We start from the raw sequence: 17,541 nt of genomic DNA on the forward strand, positions 1-17,541 counted from the left end.
TGAAATGAGTACCCGTGTACTGGTAATAAAAGGCACTGCATCAGCAGCACAGCAATACCCCCATAAGATGATGCAACGAGAAGCAACAGGCTGCACACAATAGTTATTGGAATTATCCAAGTAATATTACCACAATTTATTTACGTAGATGCACATAAGCAGTCTGCAGGTTTTTGCTTCATGTACGTAACCCGGGTAATTTTTATTTTGGGAGTGATCGAGGGAGCAGTCCATTGCCTATACACTGCCCAAATAAAGGAATATGTGAAAAGAATGTTACAAGAACACACAGGGGGGGGGGGGGGGTACTCTGCTAATAATAAGAAAGATAATAAAGATGAATAATATAAACTGGAAAATACAATTGGCTTCAAAACATTCTTACTTGGAATCCTAATGATATTGCAACATAATTGTTTCTTATCCACTTACCAATCTCTCGAATGGAAGGAAGATTTTGAACTTTTGGAATGCTCTCTCTGAAGGCGATGCAGAGTCCATTTTCTTCTGTTATTTCCACGAACTGAGCAACGGCTGGACGTCCATAATCATCATCCACAGCAATGGTGCCAATATAAAGCCAGCCAAGGTGCAGCACCAAGTGGGCCATGGCAGAAACTTGATGTGCATCGCTGGGAAAGATGCGCAGGAAGGATGGAAATCGTGTCTTATCACTGAAGCAAGTGCAGGCTGAAGCATAACCTACCTGGATGCATGCAAACAACATTGATTATTATATAACTGTGGATAAATTATGTTAAATTCCGTGAAAGTGGCATAACTTAGATAAGTCTATAATAACAAATGTCTGTGTGTGTCAGTCGATAAAAAGGAAACGATATGACTAGAATACCCATCCAGATACTGTGAAAAACTTCCAGGAACAAAAATCTGCCAAGCATATGAAAATGTTGTTGTTCATCTTTCGGCTGCTCCCGTTAGGGGTCGCCACAGCGGATCATCCGTTATGATCCGCATACTGATTTGGCACAGGTTTTACGCCGGATGCCCTTCCTGACGCAACCCTGGTCGCCTCTTACGACACAGGGATCAGGATTTGGGTTTTGCCATGATTCCGGGCTGCTCGACACCCTGCCCAGTGCAGAGCCCCCGTCCTCAAGCGATCCTCCAACCCAAGCCTCCGAGTAGCCGGATTGCAGGCGCACGCCACTACGCCCGGTGCCAAGCATATGAAAATATAGATACTGATCTGGCAGATGCTATGGAGGGGCAGCCCCTCTGGGGACAGGGTGTGAGGTCTAGCAGTGAATGCATTAAATCATATAGCTCAATGAAGTTGGTTAATTTTCTTACGTTCCTAAATTTTTTCTTAACTCAATATATTTCTCCAAACAGTAGAAAAGGATAAGTTTATTGCCTTGGACACATGATTCAAAATTTTTCTACAATCCAATATGGCAACCGAATCATGTGACCTATCAATTCTTCTTTTTCACCATAGTATCCCCAAGTCATGAGGAACATGTCTGTGATGTTTCTCCTCAACCCGTGCTGTGGGAGAGATCCTTGCAAAAAGTGTTCTGCTCCTCTCCAAGGCTCGACAGCTGACTTTATCCGCATGACTTGCATTCCTCCAGCCAAACAGACCATGATGATTCCGTTATGACTGAACAAAGTGCTTCATTGGAGCCTTCTGTGCTCTCCTCCTCCAACTGGTATCGTCTTTATAGGAGGTTTCACACAATACAACCTTCCTCTGCGTAGCCTGGTGTTGGCTTAGCGGTTAGGGTGGTGGCTTTGGATCCTATGGTCCTGAGTTCGAGCCCCGTTGGTCACGGATTTAACATCAGGGGGTTAATTCAGCCTGTCATCCTTCCGAGGTCGGCAAAATGAGCACCAGTATACTGGTAATAGGGCACTGCATCAGCGACATAGCTGTGCCCATAACCAATGATGCAACCAGCAGCGAAAAAGGCAGCACACGATGGGAATCTTCCTCTATTCTGGTCACTGCCTCCTTGGTGCATGTTTTACTATACAAACTACCTTTGACAGATATCTCATAAAAGGGTAAAATTAATCATTTCTTAACACATTCTAGCGATGGATGCTCCCTCCCCTCGTCATAAAGCAATGACATCACAATTATAAAATCCTCATGTCAAAATTATAATGATGATAATTGCAAAGCCTTTTCTGCATTCTGTCTAAGACTGCACTTCCGGGTCAGCGCCACTTAAGGTGAAGGAGGTGATGTTTTTTGACCCCTTTCTGTCTGTTTGTTATTTGCAAAATCAAAGATTTTTCAAGTATATTGGTCAGCCGATTTTGTTATTCTGTCTGTCTGTTTGTTTATCGCCCACGTCAAAGGTCAAAGGTCATCCTGAAATGATATTTCTAAAATCGTCATTTGCCATTCGATTGACTTGAAAATTAAACAGCAATTTCAGAGTGCATTATGATTTGGGAAACCAACTATTTTTGAGATTAAAAAGGTCACAGGTCAAATCAAGGTCAAACATCGAAAATCAGCAATTTTCAACTGAAAAATCATCAATTTACTTCTGATTAACTTGAAAGTTGAACAGTATTTGCATAGTCCATCACATAATTTGGGAAGCAGCTATTTTTGAGGTCAAAATGCGAAAAGGTCAACTCAAGGTCAAACTTCAAAAATCATCAAATTTCATCTGAAAAAATGTCATTTTTCATCTTATTAAACTGAAAATTAAGCAGTAATTGCATAGTGCATCACTGAATTGTGAAACCAACTAGTTTTGAGGTCAAAGGGTCAAATGTCATTTCAAGGTCAAGCTTGTAAAATCATCAATTTCAATATGAAAAATAATCAATTTTCATCTGATTAACCTGAACTTTGATTCAGATTGTCAATTTTAATCTTAACGAAATGGACAATTTGATGAATCCATGATGAAACAATTTTGCAAGTATTGTGATCTTCTCAATGCCTTTTTCTTGTTATTGGGTCGCCGAAATAGGTGACCCTTATTGGCAGTAATTTTGTCTGTTTGTTTGGATGTTTGTTTGTTTGTCATCAGCATAATGGGAAGTAAACTTGGGTGGATTTTGACCAAACTCGGGTGGTAGGTACACATCATGACCTCGTGCTTTGCAAATTGTGATGGTTGCTTGGGATGCTTTGGTTCCCTAGCAACAACCGAAAAACCTTCAAAGTCGGTACTGTTCACGTGAAATCAATTCCAAAAGCCATTATCCCACGTAGGGTTATGAAATTTGGCACGAATGATGTACAGCTGATGCTCTATCAAATATATTCCGTTTTTTTGTGACATATTGAATAGTTTACCCACAAGCGCCCCCTACAATTAGGGTATGCGCGAAAATTGGCGAAAATTGAAGGCCCCCTAGCGACCAGGTGATTGCATCGATACAAATGAAACTTTGCAGGTTCATGGTACTCAATGAGTACTACAACTTGGCCTCAGGACATATTGACCGATTTAACTTGGGTCAGGGGTAAAAGGTAAATTAGTGCAAAAATCGATAATATGCAAGAGCTGGAGGTGCCTTCGCGCCAAATGCTACTCCTCCTTGGGTTATGGTCGTATGGTCATGAAAATTCACACGAATCGTCTGGAATACATTGTGCACAAACTATCGATCATGATTTTCGATTTAGATATTTGTTCACCCACAGCACCCTCTCGATCTTTGAGGATTTCCGATTTCAAACCGCATTTTCGGTACTTTTCATTCAAATGGATACCGAGTAGTTATCAGGAGATGGAACTGGATGAGATTTGATATGCATAATCATAAGGTGATTCCATATCCGTTATATGACATCCATTATGCTCTTTATCTTATAGTTTCCATGCTCGGAGACCCATTGCCGCCTACCGGCTTGTTCTGTCTGTCTGTTTGTCCCTCTGTCTGTCTGTTTTTCTGTCTGTCTGTTTGTTGCCTACAGGTCACAATTCTAATTTGATTGGCATGAAACTTTACGAAGTTGTAGAGGTAGCCTCAAGTGAGAACCCCATTGATTTTGAGGTCAAAAGTCATCTTGAGGTCAAATACCCCTCCTCCAGATGGATTCCCCCACCCCTTCCTCTCCCCTGTTTTTTCCACATTACAATACTTATATTTCTTCGAAGATTATTTGGTGTCTTTCCCACTTAAAAGGCTGCATCCATTACATTTTGCATTCATGACAAAAATGGCTGCATCACATCGATACAGTGTCCAACTGGAGTCCAACCCATCCCAGAGATTGTAACCAAAAACTGCTCTCACCTTCACCTGACAGTTTTTGTATTCAGTGTTTGAAGACTGGTAGAAAGTGAAATAAAAGAATGTTGATTGTTTTTGAAAGCACATTTCCAGTACTTTCACAGGCACTGAAAATTGTAATCGAGCAAAAGACTTTGTAAAACATATAAATGATAACAATAAATTAACTAACCTGGGGGATGTAAAATATTCCAAGAAGCTCAGCCATGATAGCTGTGAGGGTTGAACCATAAGTACCAATAACAGCTTGATAATAACATGGACTTTTACTTTTTGGGTCCTTTTCCACATATTGCAGTGCAGTTAGCACAGTATTTGGTTCACTGAAACACGAGTCATGGATGGCATAACCGAGGGCCACATTTGGAAGTAAAGTGATGTTTCTGTTTATCTCATCAATTGCATAAATCATGGTCAATGCCCATTGAAGTGCCTTTGGGAAAAAACTGCAATAAACGTTACATGAGCATCAGCTTTGCAAGGAAATGAATAATATGCAATTTTAGTATCTTGTTTGAAAGTTAAATATTGTCCTAAGCTTGGGGAATTTCTTCACACCCTCTCCACAACCACAGCCACAACAACAGAACAGATTAGTGGTTTTGAACCATTTCAACTCACTGTGGTTTTACCAATAACCATCCAGTCAACCATACCTACACTATACAAATGCAACACCAAAATATATTAGGAGGAACAACATAAAATATCAGGAAAACCTCAGGAGAAATTAACAGACGTTTCATCTGGAATGGATTAAAATGAGGTTGCTGAGATTAAAATACACAGCACTGAACTCCATTTGTGTATTTACTTCGGATGCACAATATTGGATGTGAGACTACAGTGATGAACTAACACACAATCTGATGAAATTCTATAAAATTGTCATAAAATTCAAGTTTTTATTCTTGTCTGTTCAAACTTCCAAGATGAATTATATCTCTTTGGAGTTGCCATTTGAGTGATTGAAAAGTTTCAAATTTTATGCAGTTATTACACATATGAGTAGTGAAGCTCTCTCAAAGCTGCAGCCATATATATATATATATATATATATATATATATATATATATATATATATATATATATATATATATATATATATATATATATATATATTTTAATGTTCCATTCACTTTGCAGAACATTGGTGCTGCCAAAGCAGTTTCTTGGCAAGTCTTAGATTGGGTGGTTTGTCATTGCCTTCTCAGCATTGATTGTCTCTGCTCTATTCTTTAAATGCTTAGCACCAAGCAAGGAATCAGTATGTAACATTTTCTTGAGAATGACTTTGGTATAACCCGGCCATGGTTTGAACCACCAATAAAACCTCCCAGACTTAGAGCGGACGCTCAAACCATTACATCAATGAGTCTGGTTGCAACCATTCACGGTGACCTGTAATTACGTGGCTAAGCATACAAGTAGCCAAAGCCAAATAAAACACTAATTTATCATTAAACAGTGGAAACTGCTGAAAAATATTCTTCAAAAAATAATTCAAAATATATTAAGACTGCAGAAAAAAAAATCAATTTCATCTTCAACAATTTAATTTTACTCATATTGCATTCTCGGTGCTCAACTTTCCCCATGAACTAATCAACTGTGCTCAATGTTTAATTTATTTATTTATTTTGCGATTTTATTGAACTCTCCCTCAAACCCTGATTCAATCATTAATTAATATAACATGCTTCCATACAGAACATCAGTTCTGTCGAAAATGTTTCTTTGGCAAGGGTTATGGTCCTGGACGAGTCACCACTCGGATAACTGTGCAGGTATTTGAAAATTGTTCAGGATGCCGCGATAATGCTCATACTCTTTGAAAAGGACAATGTGGGATCCTTAACATCTACCAACTAAAACTAGCAGATGGGACACCAATTTTTAGGTACATCCGAGGTACGGCACACACATTGATGAAACGTTTATACATGTCAATCTGAAGAATGCCATTACAGCCGTGTAGAAACACTATGATGATATTTTCTCGCTGGTTTGAGAATCAATTTTCAAACTCAGGTTAGATAGTGCAGAGGTTCGTGTGGACATCTCTGAGAACCCTACTCGCCCAAACTCTGACACAGAAAAATTAAAAAATCTATAAATCAAAACAGTTTTAGTCTTTCAAATATATATATTTTCTGCAGTGAAAATATTCCCACATCATGTTCATAATTCTAAACTGTTTTTCAATGTCTATCATGTTGATAAAATAGTTCTCATTGACATTATTTATATTTAATTTTGTTAAATAATAACTTATTCATGTTATTTAATATTATCACTTATTTTTGTGATTCACCCTGTCAAAGTTACAAAACATTATTTTATTGCAAAAATATAATTGACAATAACGACATTCCTCCTCCTAATTTTCCCTGCTAATTTTATAACCCTGCTTATAACCCAAATCCCTCCTAATTTTCCTGTTTTACCACCTTGGAATTTCCTTCTCCATGCACACGTGTTTTGTATCCTGTATTTCTGTTACGTCCTGATCCGTTCAGTGCACTAGTTCTTCCATGAGCCTCGACTATGTCTCCAAAACAAATCATCCTTTCCTTTTTCATACATTTATAAATAATTGAAGATGGTTTCAGAAAGAGTGATGAGATACGGATTATAAAATGGTGACAAAGAAATTTATGTGGAAGTATATTGCTATTTAGATGTGGTTATCATTACCTCCACCACCAAAGGTAAAGGTTATGTTTTCACGCCTTTCTGTCTGTTTATTTGTTTGTGCACAAGATATCTCAAAAAGTTGTCGATGGATCCGGTTGAAATTTTGTGGGCAGGTTTGGTGTATGACCACGACAAATTTAAGAGATTTTTGTGAAGATCCAGATCCGGATCCGACTACTAGAATGTTAAAGTGATTCTTCACCATTGAGAGATCAGGCTCAAAAACGATATAATATATAGCACGATATCTCAAATATGCATTTGGCCAAATATTTTCTCATGGATGAGGCATTACAGGGAAGAGTTATGCGCTGTACCGAGTGCCCTTCTAGTTTATCCTGTTGCACTTGTTGCATTTTCATCCAAAACGTAAACTTGTTGAGAAGATAAAAATGTTTAGAATGTTGATGATAAAAAATACCAGTTAGTTATAACAGAAAGTGAAATGAAAGAACACAAAGACAGACAGTTTCATTATTGGTATTGAACATGTGATAACACAATTGGTATTACAAACCCAATATTAAAATAACCATTCCCAATTAATGCCATCAGTAGTTTAATTCGTGAAAGCAAAACATTGAATTCAAAATCCTTTCAATAAATATCGAAACATGACTTACTTTTCACAAGCAGATTGTCCTGGAAACTGACGTAATAGAATTTTCGTGTCACTTATTCCAAAGTGCAACGGGAAGTTTCCAGCCAAGATGACAGTTCCATTTGGTGCGATGTTGTTCATCTGTTTATCTTGAGGAAGGGTGCAAATTTCGCTGCTTACGAGAACAATTTGTAAACAAAAGATAACCATAAAACTTACTCGAAACATCCATGTAGTTCGCAAAAAGCTTTCTATCGATAGACATTTTGCTATCAATCCTGGGCAAGGGAAGCCTCGCATTGTCATTGTGGTGATTATTTTTTCATTCCTACCAGCATGGCTTTTATAAAGCTTTCATGATGTAATGAGATTACTTTTGCATCAGACCACAAATCAGGTGAAATTTCTGGTCCCAAACATACAAATTACAAATTAACTGCATTTGATTAAAAAATATATATCACATTTATCAAATCTACCTGATATTTGAAAATTAATTATGCATGCAAGATAATTAAAAAGAGGATGCATTTGAATTTATGGTTCCTAATCAGCAAAAATGATAGGAATCTCAAAGGTAATTTAAATGTTGCAAACTTTTGCTGCTTTCTTTGTGCTGGAAAACCTTTGAAGTATGTATTCAATTCATTTGTTTTCCATTTGACAAGTCTTTGCAAATGGCCTTACCATAATTGTGCACAATTGTTTCATTTCCAGGAATTTATATAAGGCAATGTAAGAAATTCAGATCCAGGAGAAGTCAATATTCCACTTCATACTGACAATATATCCATGGTCAAGCACTCCCACCTCCTGCATTTACAGTTAGTTATACATTTCACCTCAAACATAAAATATTTCCATATTATTGAGACACATTGAACAACTTTTTCATGAGAGATTGAGTCTTTAATATCCACAATCCAAATATAACTCAGTAAAAGACCTGCTCTGAGTTTCAGAAATTGTTGATTATTCATTATTATCCCCCATTGATCTTAGTCTGAAAAGGGGGCTAATGGATTTGGTCTCAATTTTCATGTCCATGCATGCATACCTGCTTCCACTACCCTATATTGGACATGTATGGAGCAATTTTATTCGTACTTGGCACAAAGATATATGCATGCCTTGGCATACATACATATGCATGCCATTTTTTTTAGACATCAGATCAAAGAAGGCCGACTGGCAGCCATCTTAGTTGCCACAAAAACCCGGTTCCGAACATGTCAACCCTTTATTGGACATGCATTGGTAAGTCTTGTTCAAAGTAATGGCTTAGATATGCATTTCATGTTTTTTTTTTTTTAGATCAGTTGAATGATGGCTGACTGGCGGCGATTTTAGTTGTAAAAAAACCTGATGCTAAACATGTTCTCAACCATTTTCCAGACAAGCATTTACAAATATGCTTGGTGGTGGCTTCATGGTTAGGGTGGTGGGCTTGGGATCTGAGCGTCATGATTTCATATCATGCTTGGCAATTGACTTAATACCAGGTGGGGATGACTCAGCCGAGCATCCTTCTGAGGTTAGCAAAATGAGTACCAGCTTGCTGGGATGATTGAGCCATTCCAGTATCCTGTATCGGAGCAGCAACCCAAACAGGATTGTGCCCAATATCCCAGGAGACTGCTTCAGCAGCACCAATGCTGTGCAGTGAGTATGGTCCCAGTGGATTTTGGATTAACTGATGTTGTTCAAAGTCATGGCTTACACATGCATTTCATATTTTTTGTTATCATATTCAAGATGGCCAACTCGCATCCATTTTTGTTGCAAAAAAACACCTGATGTTGAACACGTCCTCAACCATTTATTGGACAAGCATTTACCGATGTTCTTCATAGTGATGGCTTACAAATGCACTTAAGTTTTTTTTTTTTTCGAGATCAGATCCAAGATGGCCGACTGGCGGCCATTTAAGTTGTAAAATACCGATGTTGAACACGTCCTCCACCATTTCTCGGAAATGCATTTCCCAATGTTGTTCAGACTTGGCTGAGAGATCAAAAATAATTGCTAACATGTGCACGTCATTTTTTTTTAACATCAGATCCAAGATGGCTGACTCAACCATTTTGTTGCTTAAACGTTTCCCTAACCAATTTTCTCTGATATGCACGGTCCAATTTTCCTCAAACTTGGCAGCAGCAGAGCAAATCATGGCATACATTTGCACTAAACCGTATAATGCAATCAGACCAAGGATGGCTGACTGGTAGACTAGTGACCATTTTAGTTGTAAAAACCCTGATATTGAACACTTCCTTAACCATTTCTCGGAAATGCATTCACAGATGTTGTTCAAACTTGGCACACAGATAAAGAAAGAATGGTGGCATACACATGCACGTCATTTTTTTTATTGGACAGCAGATCCAAGATGGCAGACTGGCGGCATTGTTAAGGTAAAATAGAGAAAATTCGATAAAGAAGGATTAAATAAATTTGGAAAAAAATGTTAAAAGACAGGAGAAAATGAAAAAAAACGAAAAAAATTACAATCAATCTTGAAAATGTGGAAAAAAAACCCCTGAAAATGATGTGAAATGAGCCAGGAAATTGAGAAAGAAAAGTGAAATTCGAGGAAGAACTAGTTCAGACTGGAAAATGGTGCAGGATGTATTCAGAACAGTGCAGAAAAAATGTTTTAAAGAAAGCAGGGAAAGTAGGAATTTAGTTTTAAAAAAGAAAAGGAAAATCAAGCAAATGAAAATGGGGCAAAATGGTGAAAATTTTATGAAAAAATATGGTACAAATGAGAAAATCATGAAAAATAATAATGGAAAAAATATGAGAAATTTATGAAAATGATAAATAACATTAACGGAAGTGGCGCAGAATATAAAATGGGACAGAAACAACATTTCACACCTAGTCAAGGTAAAAAACTTGTTGCTCTCTTTGTCAATAGTTTATGGCATGACTGGTTAACTTTTTGTCTTTATGATGGTGCTAAAAAGTCCAGCACGCACACAAGACAACATGTGAGCATGGTTATTGTAGGCGCATTAATGGCGGATCCAAGGGGGATTCACTGGGTGCATGGGAACCCCGCCCCCTCCTTCCCCTCCACCCTTTCAATTATGTCGCATGATGGTCGTGCGAGATATCATTGGAGAATCACCATCGTCCCTCTTTTGCTTTCACTCAGCAATTAATCCGAGCTGCGATACTTTTCGCTACTGGTTCGGTATTAATCCCTGCGACTAGGTGTTTATTTATAGCTCCGAAGAGAAAGGCAACATTTTCGGGATTGTGTCCTCCAGATAAGCGCAGTACAATCGTGAACTATTTAACCAGGTATTTTCAAATTTTCAGTGTCCATCGTCCATTATTATAATCAATGATCTGATAATCCGCAATGGCGAGTTTAGGTTTAGTGATCGGGGTCATTTTGCCACATTTTGTGCTTGTCAATTCAATATTTTCATTGCATTGTATTGGAAACATTTTGTTTGTTTACATTGTTGTTGTAAAGATCCATCGCAAAGATTCCAAAATCTTCAAGTTTTCATTAGAATCAGTTAGTGACAGGCCTGAGGCCTTTTCATCAAGTAGCTCAATATTCCCAAATTTTCTGTGCTGAAAGTAAATATATGGCTGTAAATATATGGCTCTGGATAGATTAACCAGTTTTTCCTCGAAGATTACATTGATTTGAATAAGGCTTGGTGGTATATTTCACAATATGAGAACATCATAACCTGAAGTGAACAGCCCCGAAAAAAAAATTCTGAATCTACCCCTGGGTGTGGTTATTATGCTGGTGTAAAGATTAGAGAGATTGGTGACCTCCGCTCGGGTTCCGGGAAAAAAATGGAGGGAACAAACTCCCAAAAATAATGCAAGTATGCATGAATCCGAGATGTGGGGTGGAGTACAAAAAGAGGGGAAGGACGTCGCTGCTTTGACATGTCTCTGTAAGAAGGACGACATGGCGGCAGGGTAGTTACATGATAGAAGTAAAAGACATTATGTTTGTGCACTTGGAGTGCTCGAGAAATCATCACCCGATGTGCGTGCATGTGTGATGAACCCCCATTTTCGGCCTGACTTTGCCTCCCGGGTATACTGGGGGTGACAAAGTCAGGATAAGAGATGCAAAAACTACATGCCACGAAGATAGTACAGCATTCCGTTCTGTGAGGCATCGCTCGTAATAGAGGTCAGTATCTCTTGTTCGGCAAAGACCTAAACTTCGTGTTCACATGGGAAACGAGGCACGCTTGTACCTGTGGCACCGCCTCATGACCCAACAGAGGCTCTGGAAATGAGTTGGATGAGTGACAAATGTGATCCAGCGACCTCCTATAGCCACCCGTAGCATCCCCATAGAGAAGCAAGGGTAATCCCAAATTACGGTGGTTCTAGATACATGTCAGAACTACGCGACCATAACCACAGAGACACTCCTCGGTTTTCGGGAGAGTCGGCCCACATAAGTTGCAAGCCATGCCAAGTGGAACGAGGGGAAAAGTTGAACGAGGCACCGACTTTGGTGGCCAGTAGAGTCCTCACAGAGAATCCAGGTAGACCCAAATTGCGAATGCCATAGATACCTGTGCGGCCTATATGAAACTACCCATATATCCACGCTGAGGCTTTGCGGTGAGCCATGCCACACAGTTGAAAACCGCACCAAGCACTGCGAGAGTGAAATGCCAATTTTATGGTGCGAGAATCTAACTGGGTGCCCCCTTGAACAAGATCTTGAGCAGCCATGGAAGTCCGTAGGTACCCAAATTTCGCCGAGCAAGTAGACATCTCAACCTCGTTGCCGAATGTACAGGTCTCGACTGATTCGGTCAAGGAAACTTTGCCTGGGAAAATTTGACTGGGAATCTTTGACTGGGAAACTTTGACTGTGAGATTTTCACTGTAAAGCTTTGACTGCGACATTTTTGCCTGGGAAACATTGCATGGGAAACTGCCTGGGAAACTTCGACTGCAAAACTTGGAGTGGAAAACTTTGACAGGGAAACTTTGACTTTGAAACAATAACTGGGAAACTTTGATTGGGAAACTTTGGGAAATTTTGACTGGGAGAATTCAACTGGGAAAGTTTGACTGGGAAATTTTGACAGTGAAATTTTGACTTAGAAATTTCAAATGGGAAATTTTAACTGGGAAACTTTGACTGGGAAACTTTGGAGAATTTTGATGGGGAAAATTCACCTGGGAAAGTTTGACTGGGAAACTTTGACGAGGAAACTTTGACTGGGAAAGTTTGACAGGAATTTTGCCTTTGAAGCTTTGACTGGAAAACATTGACTGGGAAAAATTTGACAGGGAAACTTTGGGGAATTTTGATGGGGAATCTTTGAATTGGGAAGCTTTGACTGGAAAACTCTGACTGTAAAATTTGACTTGGAAATTTTGACAGGGAATTTTGGACAGGGAAATTTTGACTGGGGAATTTATATTGTAAAATACTGACGTGGAAATTTTTTGAATTGTATTTCCTTTGAGAAGTATACATTATTGAAAAGGAAAGTTGACTTCCGCCTGCAGCCATTTAACAACATAAACCCTTCTGCTGATGGTTGGAGGCTATTAGTCTCCTTAAACTCCATCTTTCTGTAATATCTTATAGATAAGTGTGAGACTTTTTTAGAAAGCCAAATGATCACATCACGTAACTTTTATGACTTTTAATATCAAGGTGCATGTTGCTAATTCGTCATCATGTAATATATTTTGGGAAGAAAAATACAGCCAACAATGCTATAAACCGTAGCGAGAATTGCAAAAATTTCTGTAACAACAACAATCTTCCCTCTTGTCGTAAGATATGCGGGAATAAAGGAAAATAATATTAAAATTATAACTAACATGCTGTAAGTTATAAACTTAAACTCCATTGATGCATTTGCATTATTTACTGTTACAACCAATAACAAACAAGTTATAATTAGCAAATCCAGGTAAGTCAACGAACATAGGGCCCATATTTGTGACTCTTCCTTGCACTCCACAACAACGATTCCAGGATAAACATTTGTATTTCTGTGAACCTGAACCTTGGAAAAATTAATCCATGTGATTGTAATCAATAGCTGAGGAATGATACTCAATCCCATCACAATTACTCCTTGTTGAGAAAGGAAAGTCAATATTCGAGCTTGAGAGGATTTTTCTGAAATACAAAAGTAACAATCCATATATAATGGAGCAAGTGTATGTGATTATGAAGAGATGTACATATGCATCGATGTATGTATGTATATCCACTCTTCACCCATTGGATGGACATCTGTCCTGATGTCACCCACAATTGTAAGCTAAAATACCTAACCTAAAGTGCTCAGAGGAACCAAACGATCTAAAGGACCCAAAAAGACCACAGAGTCCCCAAACAGCACAAAGACCCCCAAACACCCCAAAGACCCAAAATACCCCAAATAACCCCCAAAGACCCCAAAGCTTCCAAAGGACCCCAAAAGTCCCCAAAGACGCCAAAGACACCCATCCATCCATACAACCATTGGGATTATATGCTGAGCAGAGTGTTGGTGCTTCCTTAGCAGTCTCCTTTGCTATTGAGCACAATCCTGGAAGGGTCACAACTTGGACACAGGATATCAGCAAGCTGGCACTCATTTTGCTGACCTCAGAAGGATGACAGGCAGAGTCAACCCCACCAAGTATGGATTCAATAGCCAAGTGGGATTTGAACTTCAGATCCTATGATCCCAAGCCCACCACCCAAAACATTAAGCCAACACCAGGCATAAAGACACCCGAATAAGAAAAAGAGCCAAAATATTCTGTAGATGCAAATTTCTCAAAAATTAGCATAATCGTTTTAAGTGTGTTTATAAAAGGGAAAATGTAGCCTATTAAGCTTGATTGATAATTAACTTGAAAAGTAAAGTTTCTAGCACATAGCACAATGTATATTTATAACCCTATAATGGGAAATGTATTCAAATTCAACATGATTATTCCAACGATGGGCTCGAATATGTATTTATTTTGAATGCACATACACACACACAAACACACACACACACACGCGCACACACACACACACACACACACACACACACACACACACACACACACACACACACACACACACACACACACACACACACGCACATACACACATCCATTGGCATTTTAAATGGCTTTGTAGTGTTTTACTGTATTGGAAGGTTAGCAGTCTGCCAAGCAAAACCCCTCTCTTCCTAAAACAGATTAGCTTATTAATATTGAGGGATTCTCAGATATAAATAATTATATATTGGCATTTGACGTCTCTGTTGGAAGCTGGAGTCTGGCTTCAATGGAAGATTTGCTTCGATAACGTCCAGATGTCTGCTTGAATACTTATCACCTTCTGCTCATTAATTGTTCTTCAGCGCTTTTAATTCAATGTGACCTCCGAAACGCTGCTGCAAAAAGGCATTGAGTGATCTTTTCACCAAAACCACAAAACCTCAGACTCAGCAGATATGACCAGATACATTCCATGATCTCACCCTCTCCACTTTTAATTATTATAAAATAACCTCAAGATCCATGTAAGAGTAGGATGAGAGGAAAGATCGTATTGCTTGCTTGTGTTATTGAATTGCCTCTGATTCTCCAAATGCATGTTTTAAAATAAATGGTTTGACTGTACAAGAGGAATTGAGTATGATTTGACAATTTGGCAATCCAGGCAGGAGTATTAAGACACGGAGGAGCATGGTTTCAGATCAAGGTGGTGGCAAAACACGAGCTCACAGATCAGCGGTGAGGAGGCTTTTGATATCCTCGGAAATTGTGTGTGCTACCATTTCACTGTGCAGCTAATATTTTGTGCAAAGGGTGAACATGCTCTGAACTAAAAAAAAAAAATTGAGCCATTTATTGTAAGTAGGTTTAATCCTTTCCCTTTGAAATAAATATTGGTTGTCATGTGCTGTTTTAATTTTTTAATTTGGCTCAAAACCAGCTATGAGGGAAGAGAATGTTGCATGACACCACTACACCAGAAGGTATTTGGTCAGCATGGTTATGCTAAGGTTGATTATCACTGGTTTAAAGGCCCATAAAATCGTTGAAATGAATTTTGAAATGTCTCCATAATAGATACGCGACTCAGTCAGGCACAGAGACTGTGCGGGTTTCTGAAGGGAGGGATCAGATTTAAAACACCATTTAAATAAGCCGAGTTAACATCCAAGCCATGCCAAAAGTGCTCTCCATTCAATCCATGCAGATAGCGAGGGTGAATCTTTCAATTGCGAAGTGCGCTCACGAAAATGCCCTGCCTATGCGGTCAGAAGAGTGTCACTAGCCAATTTCTGTTTATGAATTTGGTCACGCATTGCCTTTCGGGTCTCAAAGCCTGTTTGAAGTTGTTAGTCTTTTAAAAGCAAACTTGGGTTTGTGTGGTACACTGTGAATGATCCATGGAAGAGTCAAGTGATATTGGTGGAATTTGAATGATGGGGATTGTTCTGGCATCGTGAGTGCATGTTATAAGTGGGATGTCATCCTTGCTCCCAAAAAATTGCATGCAGAATATATGGATGGATGGTTGCGCAGTGAGAGGCATTTTGCAGAGGTATTTTAAAATTATGCATTTGATTAAGAATAAGAATAGGTACATATTCTTAGTGTGATATAAATGCTCAATATTACTAAACCAGACAGTTGACCATGTTGGGATGGTTTGCTTGAGTGCCATGTTGTTTGGCAGGCCAGGGAAGCGAGACCATAACCTTCCATTTGCAGTAAGTCAGAATAAGGAGATAAAATGCAATATATTGTTGAGCTAATGATGCTGTCGTTGCTGGGAAGGTGAATACAACTAACATGGTGGTGCGCACATCATTATGGGCTGTCGCTGCAAACTCCCTATACAAGTCAGATGAAATTGTACTCTGAAAAAAAATGAAACTGTACTCTGAAAACAATATGAAATTGTACTCTGAAAACAATATAAAATTGTACTCTGAAAACAATATGAAAATTGACTCACCACGTTATAATGATCAAAGGCTCAGCAAATATGATGTCTTATACTGTATCTCTCTTGTATTATTAATTATTATTATTATTATTATTATTATTATTATTATTATTATTACCGATGGTTTTACTCATGAGATTTTGATCAAACCACGAGGATTTTCATCTGGAGCAGGTAATTATTTTCAGTTTATGGTGAGAACGATTTTGTATATTTATCAATTTTCCTTTCAACTGTGTAGCCCGGATGTGAATTGCCATCCCATTGTTTCGCAGGCAGGTGTGTGTGCTGTACTTCAGATAGACGTTAAGAAGGATGTGAATCCTGACACAGCTACGTATCCACCTTCATTTAATATCCACCTTCATTTTAATAAGGGGGTTGCGATTCATGGACTAAGCTGTGAAGTATTATTTTCTCAATTTTTTGTGCCGAGGGCTCTCTTCACAGTCGTCGCTAAGCAACGGACAGCTTCCGATTGTAATGTTTGTTATAATATTCCCAGGGATATTTTTTAGCACACCACTGAAGTACTTCCGTGAAGCTTATGCGATGGTGCATCGTCTGTCCGTCTATCCGTCTGTCCTTCTGTCCTTCTGTCCGTCTGTCCGTCTGTCCATCCGTCCGTCTGTCCACAAATACTTGCAACTTCTGTGAAACTGCACATACGATTTTAATGAAATTTGAGCACAACCTTTATCACCCATGATGGCATAAAAAATAAACGGGGTCTGAAGGGGTCTGCAGAGGGAATTTATGGGGGGGGAGTGGGTTCCCCCCGCCCCCCAAAAAGGTAGTTGCTTTCTTCTTAAACACAAAAAACACAATTCCGATAAAATTTCACAACAACCTTCATCACCCATGACATACCAAAGTTTGTTCATGACATTAGAAAAATCTGGTCTAAGGGGATTTAATTGGGTTTGCCCCACAAAGCATGTATTTGATTTATTCTCTGAAATTAGACTTACAATTATAATGAAACTTGACCACCATCTTCATCTCCTGACCCATGATGTACTAAAGTGCTTCACCA

At 38.7% G+C, this 17,541-nt stretch overlaps 1 protein-coding gene across 1 annotated transcript in view; it reads right to left on the reverse strand.

The window, feature by feature from the left end:
• Positions 1-7,824, reverse strand: part of LOC147035742 (extracellular calcium-sensing receptor-like) — a 103,274-nt gene extending 95,450 nt beyond the window's left edge. The window contains exons 1-3 of the mRNA XM_085847189.1: positions 7,554-7,824; positions 4,406-4,679; positions 433-706 (exon numbers count right to left, since the gene is read on the reverse strand). Of these exons, the coding sequence (XP_085703315.1) occupies positions 433-706; positions 4,406-4,679; positions 7,554-7,759 (754 nt within the window). The 5' untranslated portion in view covers positions 7,760-7,824. The remainder of the gene's footprint in view (positions 1-432; positions 707-4,405; positions 4,680-7,553) is intronic.
• Positions 7,825-17,541: the final 9,717 nt, after the last annotated feature.

Source organism: Eptatretus burgeri, chromosome 1 (assembly GCF_056783735.1).
Source record: "Eptatretus burgeri isolate ZD-2024b chromosome 1, Ebu_testis_v1, whole genome shotgun sequence".
Taxonomy (NCBI): domain Eukaryota; kingdom Metazoa; phylum Chordata; class Myxini; order Myxiniformes; family Myxinidae; genus Eptatretus; species Eptatretus burgeri.